The following is a 21180-nucleotide window of genomic DNA, read 5'->3' as shown; positions in this document are numbered from 1 at the left end:
GTAGCGTGCTGTGTGTTTTGTGCCGCCTCGGTTATTTTGTTTCTTTCCCTGACCAATCGTGACACATTTTTCGGGGTCTCTATAAAAACTCAGGACTCGCACGTCAGTTCCTCTTTCAACGTTCCATGAGCTGCAGAGAGGAGGTGGGTGGATGCGCTGCGCTTATTAAAATATTGCATTAAATAACGCAATAAACCCATGCACGCTTAAAGATGAGCTGCTGACCATACCGGGAAGATCCAGCGCTGCAATGTGCATGTTGTGTTTGGAAGCGCGGGTCCAAAATCTACTTTAGGTTTGGATGCGACAGAGACATACGCACGTGTCTGCCTCATAAATAATGCAAAGGTATTTCATTGCTTAGCAAATGCAGTATATATGTTTTTCAACTCGCTTGCAAATAGACGCAGTTTATTTTCGGTGTGTAATGTGTAAATCTCAGTGCTGTGGGTTTCATTGCATTAATTCCAGCATCGCGCATGTGTTTTAGTTGTTTAGATAAATGGGCCTGTCTGCTGTGTTGCGACACGTATTTTGAATGCAAGTTTATCTATCTATCTCTATCTCTATCTATCTATCTATCTAACTTAAAATGTGTTTTTAATGTTTCTTAAATTGTGTAAAGTCAATTGTTTATATAGTATATTGTTTTATAATACGTCTTGTTAATAATAATAATAATAATATATTATTATTATTATTATTATTATTATTATTATTATTATTATTATTATTAATTTCTTAGCAGACGCCCTTATCCAGGGCGACTTACAATTGTTACAAGATATCACATTATACATTATTTAACATTATACAGATATCTCATTATTTTACATATAATTACCCATTTATACAGTTGGGTTTTTACTGGAGCAATCTAGGTAAAGTACCTTGCTCAAGGGTACAGCAGCAGTGTCTCCCACTGGGGATTGAACCCACGACCCTCCGGGCAAGAGTCCAGAGCCCTAACCACTACTCCACACTGCTGCCCCAATGCGATTAAGAGAACGCACATTATTTTGATATATATATATATATATATATATATATATATATATATATATATATATATATTTTAATATGAATTAATTTTCCCACGCCTCCATTTCTTGGCACACGTGTTTGGTTGCTCGGTACCCGCGTGTGATTGTTCAGAGGCAGAGTGATTTGTCGGCGCAATGTCTTCGGTACCAGCGACCTTTCCCGTGTCCTGGTTCTATCCTCAATCGCCGGCACAGTTCGAGTCAATATTCCTCGTTCTTCACAAACCCCGATTTTAAAATTGCATTTTTTTTAAAGACATTAAGCGATTTGCTTGCGAACTCTAGAGTCTGGAACCGTATATAGAAAACTCAACACTTTTAAAAGTGATCCACGCAGTGACGGGAGAGGCAGTTTTTAAAAGATTGACAATACTTTTAACGCTTGCAAATACTTTTCTTCCCATAGGTTTGCACGGAGCCAGGACTTGAGAGACCCAGGTAACGTATAATTTAGTCTTTAAGAAGATTAATTTATGTCAGAAGGATCCCTTTGGTGTGGGCGTGGAGTCGAGAATTGACGTAATATTTAATTTTGCATTCAAATGAGGTGTATAGGTGGTCTAAGATTATTAGCAGTTTTGTAACTTGGTTTGAGAACTGCCCGGATTTCAATTAGCTGTCTTTTTTTTTTACGCGCTGAAATGAGTATAGCGGTGTCGCAGTGTGGAAGTCCCCACGCCTCCATTTCTTGGCACACGTGTTTGGTTGCTCGGTACCCGCGTGTGATTGTTCAGAGGCAGAGTGATTTGTCGGCGCAATGTCTTCGGTACCAGCGACCTTTCCCGTGTCCTGGTTCTATCCTCAATCGCCGACACAGTTCGGGTCCTCGGCTCTGTATCCCTCATCTACTTCATATCCCCTTCAGGTCACGATTTTTAAAATGAAGACACTTGTAAACGGTTTGCATGGGAACCGAATTCGAAGTCGCCAGAAAATGCATTATAAAATACATTCTAGTAAACTTATGGTGCAATTCTACACTCGGTGACTGAAGGGGGCTGTAAATAGATTATCAATGTTTTTGACTCTTGTCTTCATACACCTTCCTCACCTGTAGGTTTGTGTGCACAAGGACTGCATTGTGACTCCGCAGAGCCAGGTAATGTATAATTAATTTAAATTTTATTTATATACAGCTGTACCCAACAGCTTTGCATCCCCTCCTCTATATAGAATGAACTCCCTCAGCTTCATAGAGTCCAATGAAAGCTGCTGAATAATGTTCCCTTGTTAACATATTGAATTCCACCCCCTCTATATAGAATGAACTCCCTCAGCTTCATAGAGTCCAGTGAAAGCTGCTGAATAATGTTCCCTTGTTAACATATTGAATTCCACCCCCTCTATATAGAATGAACTCCCTCAGCTTCATAGAGTCCAATGAAAGCTGCTGAATAATGTTCCCTTGTTAACATATTGAATTCCACCCCCTCTATATAGAATGAACTCCCTCAGCTTCATAGAGTCCAATGAAAGCTGCTGAATAATGTTCCCTTGTTAACATATTGAATTCCACCCCCTCTATATAGAATGAACTCCCTCAGCTTCATACTTTCCAGTGAAAGCTGCTGAATAATGTTCCCTTGTTAACATATTGAATTCCACACCCTCTATATAGAATGAACTCCCTCAGCTTCATAGAGTCCAATGAAAGCTGCTGAATAATGTTCCCTTGTTAACATATTGAATTCCACCCCCTCTATATAGAATGAACTCCCTCAGCTTCATACTTTCCAGTGAAAGCTGCTGAATAATGTTCCCTTAACATATTGGGGGATGTTCTGGTCTCTACCCTAAAATGACAGGGGATGCAACCCTTTGACCATAGCTGTACTTCCTGTGTGTCACAGTGTCAAAGTCCCCACGCCTCCATTTCTTGGCACACGTGTTTGGTTGCTCGGTACCCGCGTGTGATTGTTCGGAGGCAGAGTGATTTGTCGGCGCAATGTCTTCGGTACCAGCGACCTTTCCCGTGTCCTGGTTCTATCCTCAATCGCCGACACAATTCGAGTCTATATTCCTCGTTCTTCACAAACCCCGATTTTAAAATTGCATTTTTTTAAAGACATTAAGCGATTTGCTTGCGAACTCTAGAGTCTGGAACCGTATATAGAAAACTCAACACTTTTAAAAGTGATCCACGCAGTGACGGGAGAGGCAGTTTTTAAAGATTGACAATGCTTTTAACGCTTGCAAATACTTTTCTTCCCATAGGTTTGCACGGAGCCAGGACTTGAGAGACCCAGGTAACGTATAATTTAGTCTTTAAGAAGATTAATTTATGTCAGAAGGATCCCTTTGGTGTGGGCGTGGAGTCGAGAATTGACGTAATATTTAATTTTGCATTCAAATGAGGTGTATAGGTGGTCTAAGATTATTAGCAGTTTTGTAACTTGGTTTGAGAACTGCCCGGATTTCAATTAGCTGCCCTTTTTTTACACGCTGAAATGAGTATAGCGGTGTCGCAGTGTGGAAGTCCCCACGCCTCCATTTCTTGGCACACGTGTTTGGTTGCTCGGTACCCGCGTGTGATTGTTCGGAGGCAGAGTGATTTGTCGGCGCAATGTCTTCGGTACCAGCGTCCTTTCCCGTGTCCTGGTTCTATCCTCAATCGCCGACACAGTTCGGGTCCTCGGCTCTGTATCCCTCATCTACTTCATATCCCCTTCAGGTCACGATTTTTAAAATGAAGACACTTGTAAACGGTTTGCATGGGAACCGAATTCGAAGTCGCCAGAAAATGCATTATAAAATACATTCTAGTAAACTTATGGTGCAATTCTACACTCGGTGACTGAAGGGGGCTGTAAATAGATTATCAATGTTTTTGACTCTTGTCTTCATACACCTTCCTCACCTGTAGGTTTGTGTGCACAAGGACTGCATTGTGACTCCGCAGAGCCAGGTAATGTATAATTAATTTAAATTTTATTTATATACAGCTGTACCCAACAGTTCTGCATCCCCTCCTCTATATAGAATGAACTCCCTCAGCTTCATAGTCCAATGAAAGCTGCTGAATAATGTTCCCTTGTTAACATATTGAATTCCACCCCCTCTATATAGAATGAACTCCCTCAGCTTCATAGAGTCCAATGAAAGCTGCTGAATAATGTTCCCTTGTTAACATATTGAATTCCACCCCCTCTATATAGAATGAACTCCCTCAGCTTCATAGAGTCCAATGAAAGCTGCTGAATAATGTTCCCTTGTTAACATATTGAATTCCACCCCCTCTATATAGAATGAACTCCCTCAGCTTCATAGAGTCCAGTGAAAGCTGCTGAATAATGTTCCCTTGTTAACATATTGAATTCCACCCCCTCTATATAGAATGAACTCCCTCAGCTTCATAGAGTCCAATGAAAGCTGCTGAATAATGTTCCCTTGTTAACATATTGAATTCCACCCCCTCTATATAGAATGAACTCCCTCAGCTTCATAGAGTCCAATGAAAGCTGCTGAATAATGTTCCCTTGTTAACATATTGAATTCCACCCCCTCTATATAGAATGAACTCCCTCAGCTTCATACTTTCCAGTGAAAGCTGCTGAATAATGTTCCCTTGTTAACATATTGAATTCCACACCCTCTATATAGAATGAACTCCCTCAGCTTCATAGAGTCCAATGAAAGCTGCTGAATAATGTTCCCTTGTTAACATATTGAATTCCACCCCCTCTATATAGAATGAACTCCCTCAGCTTCATACTTTCCAGTGAAAGCTGCTGAATAATGTTCCCTTAACATATTGGGGGATGTTCTGGTCTCTACCCTAAAATGACAGGGGATGCAACCCTTTGACCATAGCTGTACTTCCTGTGTGTCACAGTGTCAAAGTCCCCACGCCTCCATTTCTTGGCACACGTGTTTGGTTGCTCGGTACCCGCGTGTGATTGTTCGGAGGCAGAGTGATTTGTCGGCGCAATGTCTTCGGTACCAGCGACCTTTCCCGTGTCCTGGTTCTATCCTCAATCGCCGACACAATTCGAGTCTATATTCCTCGTTCTTCACAAACCCCGATTTTAAAATTGCATTTTTTTAAAGACATTAAGCGATTTGCTTGCGAACTCTAGAGTCTGGAACCGTATATAGAAAACTCAACACTTTTAAAAGTGATCCACGCAGTGACGGGAGAGGCAGTTTTTAAAGATTGACAATGCTTTTAACGCTTGCAAATACTTTTCTTCCCATAGGTTTGCACGGAGCCAGGACTTGAGAGACCCAGGTAACGTATAATTTAGTCTTTAAGAAGATTAATTTATGTCAGAAGGATCCCTTTGGTGTGGGCGTGGAGTCGAGAATTGACGTAATATTTAATTTTGCATTCAAATGAGGTGTATAGGTGGTCTAAGATTATTAGCAGTTTTGTAACTTGGTTTGAGAACTGCCCGGATTTCAATTAGCTGCCCTTTTTTTACACGCTGAAATGAGTATAGCGGTGTCGCAGTGTGGAAGTCCCCACGCCTCCATTTCTTGGCACACGTGTTTGGTTGCTCGGTACCCGCGTGTGATTGTTCGGAGGCAGAGTGATTTGTCGGCGCAATGTCTTCGGTACCAGCGTCCTTTCCCGTGTCCTGGTTCTATCCTCAATCGCCGACACAGTTCGGGTCCTCGGCTCTGTATCCCTCATCTACTTCATATCCCCTTCAGGTCACGATTTTTAAAATGAAGACACTTGTAAACGGTTTGCATGGGAACCGAATTCGAAGTCGCCAGAAAATGCATTATAAAATACATTCTAGTAAACTTATGGTGCAATTCTACACTCGGTGACTGAAGGGGGCTGTAAATAGATTATCAATGTTTTTGACTCTTGTCTTCATACACCTTCCTCACCTGTAGGTTTGTGTGCACAAGGACTGCATTGTGACTCCGCAGAGCCAGGTAATGTATAATTCATTTAAATTTTATTTATATACAGCTGTACCCAACAGTTCTGCATCCCCTCCTCTATATAGAATGAACTCCCTCAGCTTCATAGAGTCCAATGAAAGCTGCTGAATAATGTTCCCTTGTTAACATATTGAATTCCACCCCCTCTATATAGAATGAACTCCCTCAGCTTCATAGAGTCCAATGAAAGCTGCTGAATAATGTTCCCTTGTTAACATATTGAATTCCACCCCCTCTATATAGAATGAACTCCCTCAGCTTCATAGAGTCCAATGAAAGCTGCTGAATAATGTTCCCTTGTTAACATATTGAATTCCACCCCCTCTATATAGAATGAACTCCCTCAGCTTCATAGAGTCCAATGAAAGCTGCTGAATAATGTTCCCTTGTTAACATATTGAATTCCACCCCCTCTATATAGAATGAACTCCCTCAGCTTCATAGAGTCCAATGAAAGCTGCTGAATAATGTTCCCTTGTTAACATATTGAATTCCACCCCCTCTATATAGAATGAACTCCCTCAGCTTCATAGAGTCCAATGAAAGCTGCTGAATAATGTTCCCTTGTTAACATATTGAATTCCACCCCCTCTATATAGAATGAACTCCCTCAGCTTCATAGAGTCCAATGAAAGCTGCTGAATAATGTTCCCTTGTTAACATATTGAATTCCACCCCCTCTATATAGAATGAACTCCCTCAGCTTCATAGAGTCCAATGAAAGCTGCTGAATAATGTTCCCTTGTTAACATATTGAATCACACCCCCTCTATATAGAATGAACTCCCTCAGCTTCATAGAGTCCAATGAAAGCTGCTGAATAATGTTCCCTTGTTAACATATTGAATTCCACCCCCTCTATATAGAATGAACTCCCTCAGCTTCATAGAGTCCAATGAAAGCTGCTGAATAATGTTCCCTTGTTAACATATTGAATTCCACCCCCTCTATATAGAATGAACTCCCTCAGCTTCATAGAGTCCAATGATTCCGTAGACCTTTTTAAATATAATTTAGTAGTTTTTTTTCTTTTGATTTTTAATTTGATATCTAAAATGATGTTCTGGTCTCTACCCTAAAATGACAGGGGATGCAACTCTTTGACCATAGCTGTACTTCCTGTGTGTCACAGTGTCAAAGTCCCCACGCCTCCATTTCTTGGCACACGTGTTTGGTTGCTCGGTACCCGCGTGTGATTGTTCGGAGGCAGAGTGATTATGTCGGCGCAATGTCTTCGGTACCAGCGACCTTTCCCGTGTCCTGGTTCTATCCTCAATCACCGACACAAATCCAGAACTACAAACCACACTTTTTGTAATGAGGCTCGTCGTGGGTTTGCAGGAACCATTGACTCAATGACTGATCAATCGATTGACTGCATGCATTGTATTGATCTCAAAGTTCTGTGATCAATCAGCTCCACGGACCCAGACGAGCCGAACTGGGTCAGACTACCTCCCCCTGGTTCTGCAGGTTTTCCAATGCTTGCGGTTTTGCACAAAGTGCTCGCTGTGTCATGTAGCTGACTGACTCTAGGGGGCAGTGCTGTGCAGTTAAGCACAGATCTAAAAGCTGTATGGATATATACGGAGGTGGTATATATTTCTCTTGAGAAAAAAAAATGGAGTTGTTTTTCTTTGTCTTAACAGGCCATTCTCCCTCTACTGGAATGAAATCTGCAGAAAAAACATTTCTCCTTCATAGGTTAACCCTTTACAACCCCCCTCGGGGCAGGAACGTGGGGAATTCGACAGCTCAAGTCCTGTTTTGAAAGATGAGGCGTCTCTCTCCATCAGGCTGATCGGTCGCTGTATAAGGAGCGGTCAGGCAGGTGACCCACGGATTCAGAGAGAGGCTGGGGGTCAGCAACGAGGGGGAACTTGGCGGTTATTTTAAACATGTCTTCGGTCCGAGCCCAGAACACGCGGACTGACCGTTCAGGACAGCAGCGTGCCGTGGGGGAGTCGGACAGGCACGCTGACCTCTCGGACAGTGACAGTTCTGACAACTATTTGCTGTCTTCTGATGAAGAGGAGGCGATTTCTCAGGGGATTGATGCCTCATTAGAGTCGTAAGCACCGCAATAGAGCTACATGACCATAGCCACAAATAGTCCTTTTTTTAAAATTCTATTTTTATAACTTTCTAATTTTTTTTAGCACTTATTTGCCAAAGTTTAATGATTTATGACTTGCACGTTGAAAAAACGTCAGGATCTCAATTAAAAAATGTCAGGAGAGCAAATTTATATTTATATATAATATATACAAAGTTTATATATATATTTTTTTTACAGTCTACACAAGGATTAAAACTTATTTTCATGTTTGGCAAAAGCCTTTCAGCTGTTTAAAAGGAAACCAAATGTTTTCCTGAAACGTCTTGGAAAAATAACCTATTTTTCATCTTTTAAAACCCTTCCTGCACATTTAATTAAAATAAATCATTCATAGACCTTCAGCTTTGTACACTGCAGTTTTCTTTATGAATCCCTCTCTGTTTCAGCACCAATTGATTTGTAATGAGTTATCTAAATTAGGTTTCTCTTGCGTGTGTAATTACAGGGACCCAGAGGGGGGGCTGCCCTGTCCCTCTGTGAAACGCGGGAGGGTATCCGTGACCCCAGCCTCGCTACAGGACGGAGACCCAAACCGATGGAGAGATGCGGGAGAGAACGACTCGGCTCCTGTCCCCCCGCGGTTCGCCCCCCGTCGCGTCCCAGGACCCCAGCTGGACGCGATGAGGAACTACAGCCACTCAGACTTGTTTCTCTTGTTCTTTTCCAGAGCAGGCATTCAAAAAATCTGCAGCCACACCAACAAGCAGGCTGGAAAACGGCGAGCGAAGGGGAGCAAGGCTCGCCCCTGGAATGCGGTCGGCAAGGAGCAGTTCTGTGTTTTTTTGGCCCTCGTTCTTTACATGGGGCTGGTCAGGTTGCCCGCCCTGGCAGATTACTGGTCGGAGGATTCGTTTTTCGGCGCGCCGTTCTGCGGGCAGCTGATGAGCCGAAATGCTTTTTTGGGCGTTCTGTGGAACCTGCGCCTCAGTGACCCCGAGGCAGACGAGGAGAACGAGCGGAAAAGGGGCACCCCTGATTACGACCCCCTCTGGAAGCTGCAGCCGTTTCTGAAGGACCTCCAGGCTTCGTGCAAGGCGCAGTACCACCCCAACCAAAACCTCTCCCTAGATGAGAGAACGGTTGCCGCAAAAGCCTCGATTGGACCGAACCAATCCCCCGGGGACGAACCCGCAAAGTGGGGCTACAAACTGTTTGTTCTTGCAGACTCCCTCAGTGGCTACACCTGGAACTTTGAGGTGTATGCTGGGAAACGGAGGCAAGCCTCCGGAAAGGGTCTGAGTTATGACATCGCCACGTCGTTGATGGATTGCTCTTTGGGCTCGGGCTACAGACTGTACTGCGGTAGCTTCTTCACCAGCCCCGTGCTGTTCCGGGACCTCCTGTCCAAGGAGACGGGGGCGTGCGGGACGATCCGAGAGTGCAGGAGAGGGTACCCAGCCACGAAACCGAACGGGCTGGACAGGAAGTCGCCGAGGGGAACGATCAAGTGGCTGCGCCAGGAGGAAGTCCTCTTCCTGAAGTGGAGAGACGTCTCTCTGTGCACGACGTTTCACAAAGCCCAGGACGGGCGACGCGTAAGGCGGAAAATCAAATCCCGGGACGGGACGGGGCGAAACGCGTCTCCCCCAGGGCCGATCCAAGACTACAATCGACGCACGAGGGGGGGCGACCAATCGGATCAGCTCCTCGATGGCTGCAGCGTGCCGCGCGAAACAAACCGCTGGTACAAGACTCTGTTTTTCCAGTTCGTCAATATTGCGACGGCCAACAGCTTCATCCTACACAGGGAGATCTGCGAGCAATTTGGGCAACAGCCAGACACCCAGAAGATGTTCCTCAGAGCTTTGGTTTTTGAACTGGCGGGGGAGCTGTACCCCTTACAGACGACGTCGCTGGCATCGCCCTATGCCATGCAGCACCTGCCAGAGCCGCTTGCCCGGGCAGACGCGACCGCGCGGCGTTCCAAGACGACGCGAGGGCGGCAGAGCTGCGTTTACTGCAGGAGAACTGAAGGGAAGCAGATCAAAACGCCCTGGCAGTGCAGGAGCTGCGACGTGCCTCTGTGTGCCATTGTGGATCGGAACTGCTTCTCTAAGTGGCACAGAAGGTTTCTGCCCTCGCAAACGCATGCGTGTGTGTAGTAGTTTTGCTGTTTCTTTTTGTAAGATGTTTATTTTGTTGCTTGTGTTCTGAAAAGGACTCTTTTTGGTAAAGAAATCTGGAAAATATTAAGTGTTCTCACTCCTGTTTTGTTCTGTTGGGCTGAAATTTTGTATGTTGCTTCCTGGTGTATCAGACTTCTGTTTCAAATTGGCAGGAGCCTTTGTTTTATATGTTTCTAATCCAATAAAGAGTTATTTTATTTATTTATTTATTTATTTATTTATTTATTTATTTATATAAATGCATATTTTTATTTGCCTGGTAACTTCATACTATGAAAGAAAACTGTTTTTTTGGGGGGGGGGTTTAATAATCATACTGCTAGGATATAGGAAAATATGATTTTTTTTAATATTTTTATTTATTGTTCTATAGGTTAAATTCAATTTCTGTAAAAGTTGACCAATTGCTGGGGAAAAAAAAAAACAGGGTCTCGCTTCTTAGATAAAGTTAAGAGCTGTGCAAATTTATCAGAGCTCCTCCAGATGCGTCATCGATCTCCTTTATAGACCCGCCTGCATGAAAACACCTCTGGGTGTGAGAATCTCAATCTCCGCTCAGTAATCTATAGAAACAACAGCCGCTCCTGTGTGAAAATGCGTCGGACCACTTTGGGCTTTTAAATTAGGTAAACAGCTTCTGAAAAGTCTCCTGCGTTTCACCGTGTGTGGCTCTGTGTTCCTTTTCTCTCTTCCTGTTTTTAAATGAATTGCAGGTGTGGTCTGTTAAAGTCAGCAATTAAATTAGACCACCTCTCATTTTTCCTATTAACAATTTTCCCCAGATTTCCAGTCCCAGCGCTCAGATTTCATCCGCACAGCAATTCAAAACTACAGAAGCAATGGGGTGCTCTGATAAACCTGCACGCTGCTGGGTGTGTTACTGTAACTTGTATAGGAATAGAATTAAGGGCGGGGCCAGAGGATTTAAACCAATGAGATTCCACCTCTGCTGTCAGACAGTGGCTGTGTGATACAGTGGGATATAAAACTGAATTTATTATAGTAATGACTTCTGCATAATAACGACCTCATTTACTTTCTGTATGTAACATTTCCACAAAAATAAACTTATTTTCACAAAAACAAGGTGTGTTTTTAATTTTATTCACATGTTTTTTTTTTTATAACCAAAGTGTTACACCTGCGCTGAAAGTGATGTGTTCGACATTAAGGAACCATATCAAAGATGTACGTCTTTAAAATAAATTTTAAAAATAATAATAACGCATTGACGATGCCCCTATCTGCATCATACATATTCATATGGCTTGATACGAAATAACTTAACAGTACGGTAAACTTACGTCACAAAGAAAGCACGTCATTCATAGCAACAGCATCCTGTTGCTAGGCTACGACTGTATAAAGAAGGATAGGAAAATGATGTCACAAGTGGACGGAGTTAGTAAACAGTGGAGCCATTTCTGGAGCCCGTAGAGCACTTTCACAATGCTTTTGACTTATTCACGCTCGCCCTGGCAAAATGTTTCTTGACACACTCGAGCATTAATTCGCGTAAATAACAGCCAGTCACTTTAAATTAACGATATTTCGTGTTGTTATTTAAAAATTACCCGATATATCCTGGCGCTGGAGCGCAGCACCGCCGCAATGTATTCAGTACGGACTGGGCTCCACAAATGGCGCCTGTTCTTGAGTACCGAACTGCATCACGGGATTGACTGTCCTATCCTCTTTATACAGTCCTAGTTGCTAGAGAGGATGCTGAAACATTCAGATTAAATTAACCCACTTTATATTCTTATTATTATTTAAAAAAGTAAGCCCTTTTAAAAGGAGTGAAGCCCTCACATTCTCGTCGTAATTAACATCTGTAATAGACATTATCGTCAAAGGAGTGCGAGCTGTCTTTCAAATTCATTCTCTCGCTTGTTATTCAACAGTATCGCTGTCCCTCCCTTTATTTAGTGTGTTTACGCTGGTGTGCCATGTTTTTTTTTTATATATATATAACACTAATTTTGTTGTACACTCCTGTAGTTCACGCAAATATGACCTTTTTTCTGAATGGTGACGTCATTGATAATAATACCGTAAAACATCCGGGGCTTTTTAAACTTTATTGCGTAGTTCACGCTGCTGACTGGCGCTTGGGAAGCTAAGGGTGACGTAATAGAGGACGCTCCCGCAATAGATGTGCGGTCAAAGGCTAGCTGGGTGAAAAGCAGACGCTTTAATATATATATATTAGCTGTTGCTGTTTAATGTGTTCAAAATACAAATTAAAAAAACAAGTTTAAGTTTTTTAAACACTGAAGTAATCAAAGGAAACCCCACTTTTCAAAAAAAAAAAAAAAGGTCGGTAAACGTTTTATTCAAGTGTTCTGAACTAAACAAATCATAAGAAAGTTTCCAAACGAGAGGAGGCCCCCATTCAGCCCATCTTGCTGGTTTGGTTGTTAGTAGCTTATTGATCCCAGAATCTCATCAAGCAGCTTCTTGAAGGATCCCAGGGTGTCAGCTTCAACAACATTACTGCAGAGTTGGTTCCAGACCCTCACGATTCTCTGTGTAAAAATTAAACAAATCCTATAATAAGCACAGACGTGCAGCAAAATAAAATCTAAACGAAAAAAAACGGTCATAGGTACACAACAATTTGAATAACTGATATGTAAATTCAATTCAAATCAGGACGTCCGGCTGGTGGATTGAGAAACCAGTCCTGTAAATACTCTATACTATATCCACTGGTCAAAGCTAGTAAATATAACGTCATTCTCTATACAATACACATCTGATGACATCACTCTAGTATGGGGCTACGGTGTGTGCCGGTAAGGAGCGAGGCGTGACGTGCCGACCGGCCTCGTAATTAAACAAACGTGCGGTTTCGTGTTCTTTGGCGTGGCTCGAATCGCGTGCAGAGTGACTAAGCTAGCCTGGCGTTGTGTTTACTTGACACGGGTGGGACTGGGCTATCTGCACAGAAATGGAATCCGAAACTGAAACAGGTTTGAAGATCTGCACATTGAAGGGTCGTATGACTAAGTGGTCAGGACGCGGGGGGGGGGGGGGGTCATTCTGCGCAGAATCTGCACAGAACCGGAGCAAGTATCCAATGAATTTGCAGAACCTTTGCAGAATCTGGGCAGACCTAGCAAAGCCTGCGTATCGTGAACGCAGCCAAAACAACAGGAAGGACACGGAACCCGGAGCGAAAGGCAACGAAAGATGGCCCCCGTACTTGTAAGTCATTTTAAACTACTTTAATTAATTTAGTTAATTGCATTTCTAAAATTAACACAAGCGATATTATCATTGGTTTCCCCTTATTAAAAGGATCGCTGTCCACCTTTAAAATCAATTCTCTTACCTCTTGCTAGCTTTATTAACAGTATCACAGGCCCCTAACTTTATTTAAAGGAGTGCATTTGCCATAGTTTACCCTGCTTCCCATGTTAATTAATATGCTTTACCAGACCGCTCTGTGCTTTACAATGCTTCCCTATGCTTTACCAGACCTCCCTGTGCTTTACAATGCTTCCCTATGCTTTACCAGAACCCTCTGTGCTTTACAATGCTTCCCTATGCTTTACCACACCTCTCTGTGCTTTACAATGCTTCCCTGTGCTTTACCACACCTCTCTGTGCTTTACAATGCTTCCCTATGTTTTACCAGACCTCTCTGTGCTTTACAATGCTTCCCTGTGCTTTACCACACCTCTCTGTGCTTTACAATGCTTCCCTATGCTTTACCAGACCTCTCTGCGCTTTACAATGCTTCCCTATGCTTTACCAGACCTCTCTGTGCTTTACAATGCTTCCCTGTGCTTTACCACACCTCTCTGTGCTTTACAATGCTTCCCTACGTTTTACCAGACCCCCCTGTGCTTTACAATGCTTCCCTATGCTTTACCAGACCTCTCTGTGCTGTATTACACTTTGCTGTGCTTGTACTATGGGTCAGTTTATCAGTCTCTGTGTATGGCTCCGATCCATCGGAGTGTGTTAATCCGCACTCCGTGTTTTGCAGTGGAAAGACGACGATGAGCCTGAACTAGGAGACCTGATCGAGATTTTCAGGACGGGTTATAAACACTGGGCTGTCTACGTGGGCAGTGGATACATCATCCACGTAGCCCCTCCCTGTAAGTGTCCCACAGTGTGATAAAACACAGGGAAGCATTGTAAAGCACAGAGAGGTCTGATAAAGCATAGGGAAGCATTGTAAAGCACAGAGAGGTCTGGTAAAGCATAGGGAAGCATTGTAAAGCACAGAGAGGTCTGGTAAAGCACAGGGAAGCATTGTAAAGCACAGAGAGGTCTGGTAAAGCATAGGGAAGCATTGTAAAGCACAGAGAGGTCTGGTAAAGCATAGGGAAGCATTATAAAGCACAGAGAGGTCTGGTAAAGCATAGGGAAGCATTGTAAAGCACAGAGAGGTCTGGTAAAGCATAGGGAAGCATTGTAAAGCACAGAGAGGTGTGGTAAAGCATAGGGAAGCATTGTAAAGCACAGAGAGGTCTGGTAAAGCATAGGGAAGCATTGTAAAGCACAGAGAGGTCTGGTAAAGCATAGGGAAGCATTGTAAAGCACAGAGAGGTCTGGTAAAGCATAGGGAAGCATTGTAAAGCACAGAGAGGTCTGGTAAAGCATAGGGAAGCATTGTAAAGCACAAAGAGGTCTGGTAAAGCATAGGGAAGCATTGTAAAGCACAGAGAGGTCTGGTAAAGCATAGGGAAGCATTGTAAAGCACAGAGAGGTCTGGTAAAGCATAGGCAAGCATTGTAAAGCACAGAGAGGTCTGGTAAAGCATAGGGAAGCATTGTAAAGCACAGAGAGGTCTGGTAAAGCATAGGGAAGCATTGTAAAGCACAGAGAGGTCTGGTAAAGCATAGGGAAGCATTGTAAAGCACAGAGAGGTCTGGTACAGCATAGGGAAGCATTGTAAAGCACAGAGAGGTCTGGTAAAGCATAGGGAAGCATTGTAAAGCATAGAGAGGTCTGGCAAAGCATAGGCAAGCATTGTACTAATTTCCAAAAGAAAAGGGGCTAAGATTTTAAACAGATTATTATTATTATTATTATTATTATTATTATTATTATTATATTTCTCTCCTCTGAACTCAGCCCTGGTTGGTTCTGTTTTGCTGCGTTTCCTCCAGGTGAGCTGTCCCAGCCCAGCGGCTCCAGTCTCATGTCAGTGGTTTGTGAGAAAGCCGTGATCCGGAAGGACCTCCTGCGGGAGGTGGCGGGGGGGGACCGCTACCGCGTCAACAACAAACTGGACAGCAAGTACAGCCCGCGACCCGTCAACAAGATCGTGCGGGAGGCGGAGCAGCAGGTGGGCAAGGAGGTCCCCTACAGCCTGGCAACCAAGAACTGCGAGCACTTCGTCACAGAGCTGCGATACGGGTGCGGGGAGTCCCAGCAGGTGAGCACAGCGCTCAGAAACAAAGCTGAGAAACACAAGGGTCTGGTAAAGCATAGGGAAGCATTGTAAAGCACAGAGAGGTCTGGTAAAGCATAGGGAAGCATTGTAAAGCACAGAGAGGTGTGGTAAAGCATAGGGAAGCATTGTAAAGCACAGAGAGGTGTGGTAAAGCATAGGGAAGCATTGTAAAGCACAGAGAGGTGTGGTAAAGCATAGGGAAGCATTGTAAAGCACAGAGAGGTCTGGTAAAGCATAGGGAAGCATTGTAAAGCACAGGGAGGTCTGGCAAAATTACTGTGCAGAAATCCCATGACAAACTCTAATGTTAAGTAAATATATTTTTGAGTATATTCAAATGGATTGAGGTTGAAGGTTACCTGCTGTTTTATGTGAGGGCTCCTCTGTGTTCTGTCTCTGCAGGTGAGGGAGGCTGTCGGGGCTGTGGGAGCAGGAGTGGTGCTCTTCGGAGTGCTCGCTGGCATCGGATACTTCATGTCCCGGAATCGGCAGGAGAGGAACAACCAGTGATTCGAACCCAGCCCCCCAGTCTCTCAGCCCACAGCCCCCCAGCCTCTCAGCCCCCCAGCCTCTCAGCCCCCCAGCCTCTCAGCCCCCAACCTCCAAGCCCCCCAGCCTCTCAGCCCCCAGCCTCTCAGCCCCCAGCCCCCAGCCTCTCAGCCCCCCAGCCCCCAAGCCTCTCAGCCCCCCAGCCCCCCAGCCTCGCAGCCCCCAAGCCTCTCAGCCCCCCAGCCCCCAGCCCCCAGCCCCCAGCCTCTCAGCCCCCCAGCCCCCAGCCTCCCAGCCCCCAAGCCTCTCAGCCCCCCAGCCCCCCAGCCTCGCAGCCCCCCAGCCTCTCAGCCCCCCAGCCCCCAGCCTCCCAGCCCCCAAGCCTCTCAGCCCCCCAGCCCCCCAGCCTCGCAGCCCCCCAGCCTCTCAGCCCCCCAGCCCCCAGCCCCCAGCCCCCAGCCTCTCAGCCCCCCAGCCTCTCAGCGCTATATAAATAAACTTTTTAAAATGGTGTTTTCTGTTTTTCATTCTTATGTTAAAAATTAAGAAAATGTTTAAAAATGTGCATTTAAAAAAAGCTGTTAAAGGGTTCTGTATAATGAGAACGCTTTCCCGGAGCAGGACAGTGGTCAGTTTCGTTTTCAAATACACCACGTGACGAGCCTCAACATTCCAGTTCTGGAATAAGCGGGTCTGTTTCTGGACAGGCACAATAATTATAAACTAACACCAGCTAAGATGGGAGATCTAGAAATAGATACATTTATTTTTTGCGCACCTTAGAGTCCAAGTGCTGAGATCTTAAACAAAGACCTCGGTTCCACGGACCATCTTGGACTGCCAAATGTAGGGTCGGGTAATCGAATCGGATAATCAGCGCTTAACAGAGAGATTACCAACGCCAGCACTGCTGGAATAGAAGACACACGGTCTGCTATTACTGTATTTGTAAGGTAAATTCACGTTACTGTAAAAACAGACAAACAAGACGCAAGTGGACACACCCACACCCACATCCACAAGAAAAGAAAGTGAAAATACATTCTTAGCCACCCAAGTTGAGATTTTGCTCGCTGAGATTTTATCAGATCAAACTGTTCTTTTCGGCAAAACAAAGAAGTCAAAAAAAAAAATACAGTTGTTGATGAAGCATAGTTCACCCCCCCCCCCCCTCTTCCCCCCCCCCCTCACCCTCCCCCCCCCCTGTAAATCACTTTGGATAAAAGCTGATTATTATTATTATTATTATTATTATTATTAATAATAATAATAATAATAATAATAATAATAATAATAATAATAATAATAATAATAATAATAATAATACAGCGTGCCTATATATAAAACAACCAATCCTTCATTTATTTTAATATCAATGTATTCTATGATGCAATATTATATTCATATTCTTTAGTACATTATCTGAATGTTTCTGCATGTTTGTGGAAAATCAGAATACAAATTGTAAGCATTAATCCGTGGTTCTTGCAAACGCCGTCTGTACCGAGCAGGGTTCAGGAGCCAGGGGTCCTGTGTCCGGCATGCATTCAGTGCGCGAGGCACGTACACCTACTTGACCATCTACCAGGTGCTTCGCGTGCGCAGCCCTCCTTGTTGACAAAGGCAACTGCAGATCAAGAATGTTACATATGCAGGTATCTTTACATGTTATTTACAGATTTGCAGAAGTAATTGCATGTTCCCAGACTCGCACACTGCAAACTATTCTGCAGGAAAGTCTAAAAGCCACACAAATAGTGGAGCCTACAACTCCAGCACAATAAGAGACACGGGGCTGAGATAGAACTGGATTGCGAAGCATGGCGTGGTTGTTTTTTTCTGTTTGATATTTTCCCTTTTTTTAAAAGCATAGGTGGTGTTCCCTTCAATTCAGGCCACTAAGATTTTAGTTTACAAAAAAGCTCCCTTATTTTGAAAACTCAATGTTGGCATGATGGAACTTGAGCACCAACATTCCAGTTTAATTGTTTATCAAATAGACACGCAAGCAGGTTCATGCATACAGGTACACTTTTAAATCTCTATAGATCAAACTTTGAAGGTAATTTCCTGGAAGACACCGCCTACAGAGGCATGGCACAACAAAGACCTGCTAACAGTGATCAAATATACAGACCATCCCGCAAGAGGAACCAGAGAACACCGCCTCGGTCACAATGGAACAGGTAAAGCGATCAGCGAGTCAACGGTCTGTGTGTGTTTAGTTTTTTGTGTTCAGCTGAAGTCGTTCGACAAAGGATAACACAAGTAAATCTGGGTATAGCTTTCGTGTTTTTTCTGTTCTCTCCTTTGTATTTGTCTTATAACTTCTCTTCTGTAATCCGGCACTTCTCAGTTAATATCATTTTTTCACAATTCAGTAAATCTTTGTGACCATAACTGAGGAACAAAGTGGGTTGTCTAAAATTGTGAAGACGCACGGTGTTGTGGCTGATCGTTTGAACAAACTGAAGATCTGCCGAAACTATGATTATTTTCTATTCCATTTGCCAGTGACGTGATTCATTTGGAGATGGAGATGTTATCCACATTAACCCCATTTATCCTGTAAAACAATATGAACAGAACCTCTGGTCACAAGCCATGTTATTGATGGATTACTGTCACTAGGAAAGGGCTCTTCTTGCTAACTTGCTTTCTCTTGGTTTGTTTTACTCCTCAGCCAAAGTTAGGAGATCTGATTGAAATTTCCCATAAAGATTTTCAACACTGGGCTGTTTATGTCGGCAATGGTAAAGTGGTGCACCTCACTACTTCAGGTAACGCCTCGCTTCCAAATTTAAACACTGCAAATCGGCAAGGGAGGGGGAGGGGGAGGGGGGTGAAATTTGCCCTGACAGAGGGACTTGTTTTCTCTTACAGATGGGATCTGCAATTCACCGGGCACCCGGAGAGGAGAGGTTAAGAAGGAGTCTCTCACAGAGGTGGTTGGAGATTGCCAATTCAAAGTGTGCAACCTGCAGGATGCCTGGGCAACTCCGTACCAGCCTGAGCAAATCGCGAAGAGAGCGTGGGCCTGCGTCGGCAAGACGATGACTTACAGCTGCGATAAATACACTTGCGAGCACTTTGCAATACAGATGCGCTACGGAAAAATGTTACTCCGCGACTGCCGGTTAGTGCTTTAATTAATTAATTAATTAAAAGTATCTTGTAGCCGACACATCAAAGTAAAAAACAACAACACTGAAATCAGATAAATAGGGGCAGCAGTGTGGAGTAGTGGTCAGGGCTCTGGACTCTTGACGTGGGTCGTGGGTTCAATCCCAGGTGGGGGACACTGCTGCTGTACCCTTGAGCAAGGTACTTTACCTAGATTACTCCAGTAAAAACCCAACTGTATAAATGGGGAATTGTATGTAAAAATAATGTGATATCTTGTAACCATTGTAAGTCGCCCTAAGAAATAATAATAATAATAATAATAATAATAATAAGCCACTAAATTGATTCAATGAGTTTTAGTATTAATTTCATTATTCAGGGATGGGAATCAGACTCCTATTCCACAGCAGTGTGATCCAGTCCTGGTTTCACTGGGAGTTTAATAATCAGACACACCTGAGCTTGTTAGCTAGACACACTGGGGGGCTGATCAAGCTGGTAGCAGTGAAACCTGGACTGGATCACACTGCTGTGCGATAGGAGTCTGATTCCCATCCGTTTGCTGTGTTGGTCAAGTGGTCATAGATGCTGTAGGGCAGGAAAAATTCAGTTTCACAACCAATAATAATGTCAGCTGTCTTCCTAGAAGCAGGACTCGCTCTAGTATTAGGGCTAGAGCCGCACAAGCAAGAGAGAACACACAATCTTAAAAGTTTGTTTGTAAGGTTTGCGAATGCTGGCAACTTCTCTAAATCTGTAATGTAAGAACCGAACAAAAACTAAAACAGCAATGTTTCTTTTTTCTTTTTCTTTTTTCTACAGCCTCATTTGAGCGTCTTCACAGCTGTAACTCTGGCAGTGGTTTGGTTGATAAAAAAATAAAAAAATAATAAGCGACGCTTTCCACTCGGATGACGATCGCAAAATAAACTTGATTCAACTTCTCTCTGCAATGCCTGTGTCTTTATTGCTGAAACTCCTGTTGGGATGGAAATCATGATTGAGACGCAGCTAAAATGATCTGATATTTTAACTGGTAGATGTTTTATTTTATACCAGACCTCTCTGTGCTTTACAATGCTTCCCTGTGCTTTACCACACCTCTCTGTGCTTTACAATGCTTCCCTATGCTTTACCAGACCTCTCTGTGCTTTACAATGCTTCCCTGTGCTTTACCACACCTCTCTGTGCTTTACAATGCTTCCCTGTGCTTTACCACACCTCTCTGTGCTTTACAATGCTTCCCTATGCTTTACCAGACCTCTCTGTGCTTTACAATGCTTCCCTATGCTTTACCAGACCTCTCTGTGCTTTACAATGCTTCCCTATGCTTTACCACACCTCTCTGTGCTTTACAATGCTTCCCTATGCTTTACCAGACCTCTCTGTGCTTTACAATGCTTCCCTATGCTTTACCAGACCTCTCTGTGCTTTACAATGCTTCCCTGTGCTTTACCAGACCTCTCTGTGCTTTACAATGCTTCCCTATGCTTTACCAGACCTCTCTGTGCTTTACAATGCTTCCCTATGCGTTACCAGACCTCTCTGTGCTTTACAATGCTTCCCTATGCTTTACCAGACCTCTCTGTGCTTTACAATGCTTCCCTATGCTTTACCAGACCTCTCTGTGCTTTACAATGCTCCCCTATGCTTTACCAGACCTCTCTGTGCTTTACAATGCTTCCCTATGCTTTACCAGACCTCTCTGTGCTTTACAATGCTTCCCTATGCTTTATCAGACCTCTCTGTGCTTTACAATGCTTCCCTATGCTTTACCAGACCTCTCTGTGCTTTACAATGCTTCCCTGTGCTTTACCAGACCTCTCTGTGCTTTACAATGCCTCCCTATGCTTTACCAGACCTCTCTGTGCTTTACAATGCTTCCCTGTGCTTTACCAGACCTCTCTGTGCTTTACAATGCTTCCCTATGCTTTACCACACCTCTCTGTGCTTTACAATGCTTCC

The 21180-nt window shown here is 43.8% G+C and overlaps 3 protein-coding genes and 7 non-coding genes across 13 annotated transcripts; all 10 read left to right on the top strand.

Moving 5' to 3' along the window:
* Window positions 1-85: 85 nt before the first annotated feature.
* Window positions 86-10385, top strand: LOC117398631 (piggyBac transposable element-derived protein 4-like). 3 transcript variants are annotated; one of them, XM_059019971.1, is made up of 9 exons: window positions 86-143; window positions 1450-1481; window positions 2101-2142; window positions 3258-3289; window positions 3907-3948; window positions 5240-5271; window positions 5889-5930; window positions 7589-8010; window positions 8504-10385. In XM_059019971.1, exons 8-9 carry the CDS (start codon window positions 7838-7840, stop codon window positions 10158-10160), a joined length of 1830 nt encoding a protein of 609 aa, XP_058875954.1. In that variant the 5' UTR covers window positions 86-143; window positions 1450-1481; window positions 2101-2142; window positions 3258-3289; window positions 3907-3948; window positions 5240-5271; window positions 5889-5930; window positions 7589-7837; the 3' UTR covers window positions 10161-10385. The 3 variants fall into 3 exon arrangements, with proteins under 3 accessions (XP_058875954.1, XP_058875955.1, XP_058875953.1); XM_059019970.1 differs by having other exon boundaries at window positions 116-348; XM_059019972.1 differs by lacking the exon at window positions 7589-8010 and having other exon boundaries at window positions 115-348.
* Window positions 1100-1240, top strand: LOC117398748 (small nucleolar RNA SNORA57). Its single transcript, XR_004543981.3, has one exon. It is a non-coding gene; the product is annotated as a small nucleolar RNA SNORA57 (small nucleolar RNA).
* On the top strand, window positions 1722-1862 carry LOC117968525 (small nucleolar RNA SNORA57). The gene has a single exon (XR_004662335.2). It is a non-coding gene; the product is annotated as a small nucleolar RNA SNORA57 (small nucleolar RNA).
* Window positions 2910-3050, top strand: LOC117968527 (small nucleolar RNA SNORA57). Its single transcript, XR_004662337.2, has one exon. It is a non-coding gene; the product is annotated as a small nucleolar RNA SNORA57 (small nucleolar RNA).
* Window positions 3528-3668, top strand: LOC131729766 (small nucleolar RNA SNORA57). Its single transcript, XR_009323701.1, has one exon. It is a non-coding gene; the product is annotated as a small nucleolar RNA SNORA57 (small nucleolar RNA).
* LOC131729764 (small nucleolar RNA SNORA57) lies at window positions 4892-5032 on the top strand. The gene has a single exon (XR_009323699.1). It is a non-coding gene; the product is annotated as a small nucleolar RNA SNORA57 (small nucleolar RNA).
* Window positions 5510-5650, top strand: LOC117398747 (small nucleolar RNA SNORA57). Its single transcript, XR_004543980.3, has one exon. It is a non-coding gene; the product is annotated as a small nucleolar RNA SNORA57 (small nucleolar RNA).
* Window positions 7088-7229, top strand: LOC131729765 (small nucleolar RNA SNORA57). Its single transcript, XR_009323700.1, has one exon. It is a non-coding gene; the product is annotated as a small nucleolar RNA SNORA57 (small nucleolar RNA).
* A 2843-nt stretch (window positions 10386-13228) lies between the features above and the next one.
* Window positions 13229-16260, top strand: LOC131729761 (phospholipase A and acyltransferase 3-like). 2 transcript variants are annotated; one of them, XM_059019974.1, is made up of 4 exons: window positions 13252-13394; window positions 14182-14296; window positions 15314-15582; window positions 16003-16257. In XM_059019974.1, exons 1-4 carry the CDS (start codon window positions 13380-13382, stop codon window positions 16108-16110), a joined length of 507 nt encoding a protein of 168 aa, XP_058875957.1. In that variant the 5' UTR covers window positions 13252-13379; the 3' UTR covers window positions 16111-16257. The 2 variants fall into 2 exon arrangements, with proteins under 2 accessions (XP_058875956.1, XP_058875957.1); XM_059019973.1 differs by lacking the exon at window positions 14182-14296 and having other exon boundaries at window positions 13229-13394; window positions 15279-15582; window positions 16003-16260.
* Window positions 16261-18106: 1846 nt separating this feature from the next.
* LOC131729763 (phospholipase A and acyltransferase 2-like) lies at window positions 18107-20159 on the top strand. Its single transcript, XM_059019979.1, has 4 exons — window positions 18107-18275; window positions 18773-18869; window positions 18973-19225; window positions 20038-20159. Exons 1-4 carry the CDS (start codon window positions 18267-18269, stop codon window positions 20045-20047), a joined length of 369 nt encoding a protein of 122 aa, XP_058875962.1. The 5' UTR covers window positions 18107-18266; the 3' UTR covers window positions 20048-20159.
* Window positions 20160-21180: the final 1021 nt, after the last annotated feature.

The sequence above is a fragment of the Acipenser ruthenus genome, unplaced genomic scaffold (assembly GCF_902713425.1).
Source record: "Acipenser ruthenus unplaced genomic scaffold, fAciRut3.2 maternal haplotype, whole genome shotgun sequence".
NCBI lineage: Eukaryota > Metazoa > Chordata > Actinopteri > Acipenseriformes > Acipenseridae > Acipenser > Acipenser ruthenus.
This window is presented reverse-complemented; position numbering and strand designations above follow the sequence as displayed.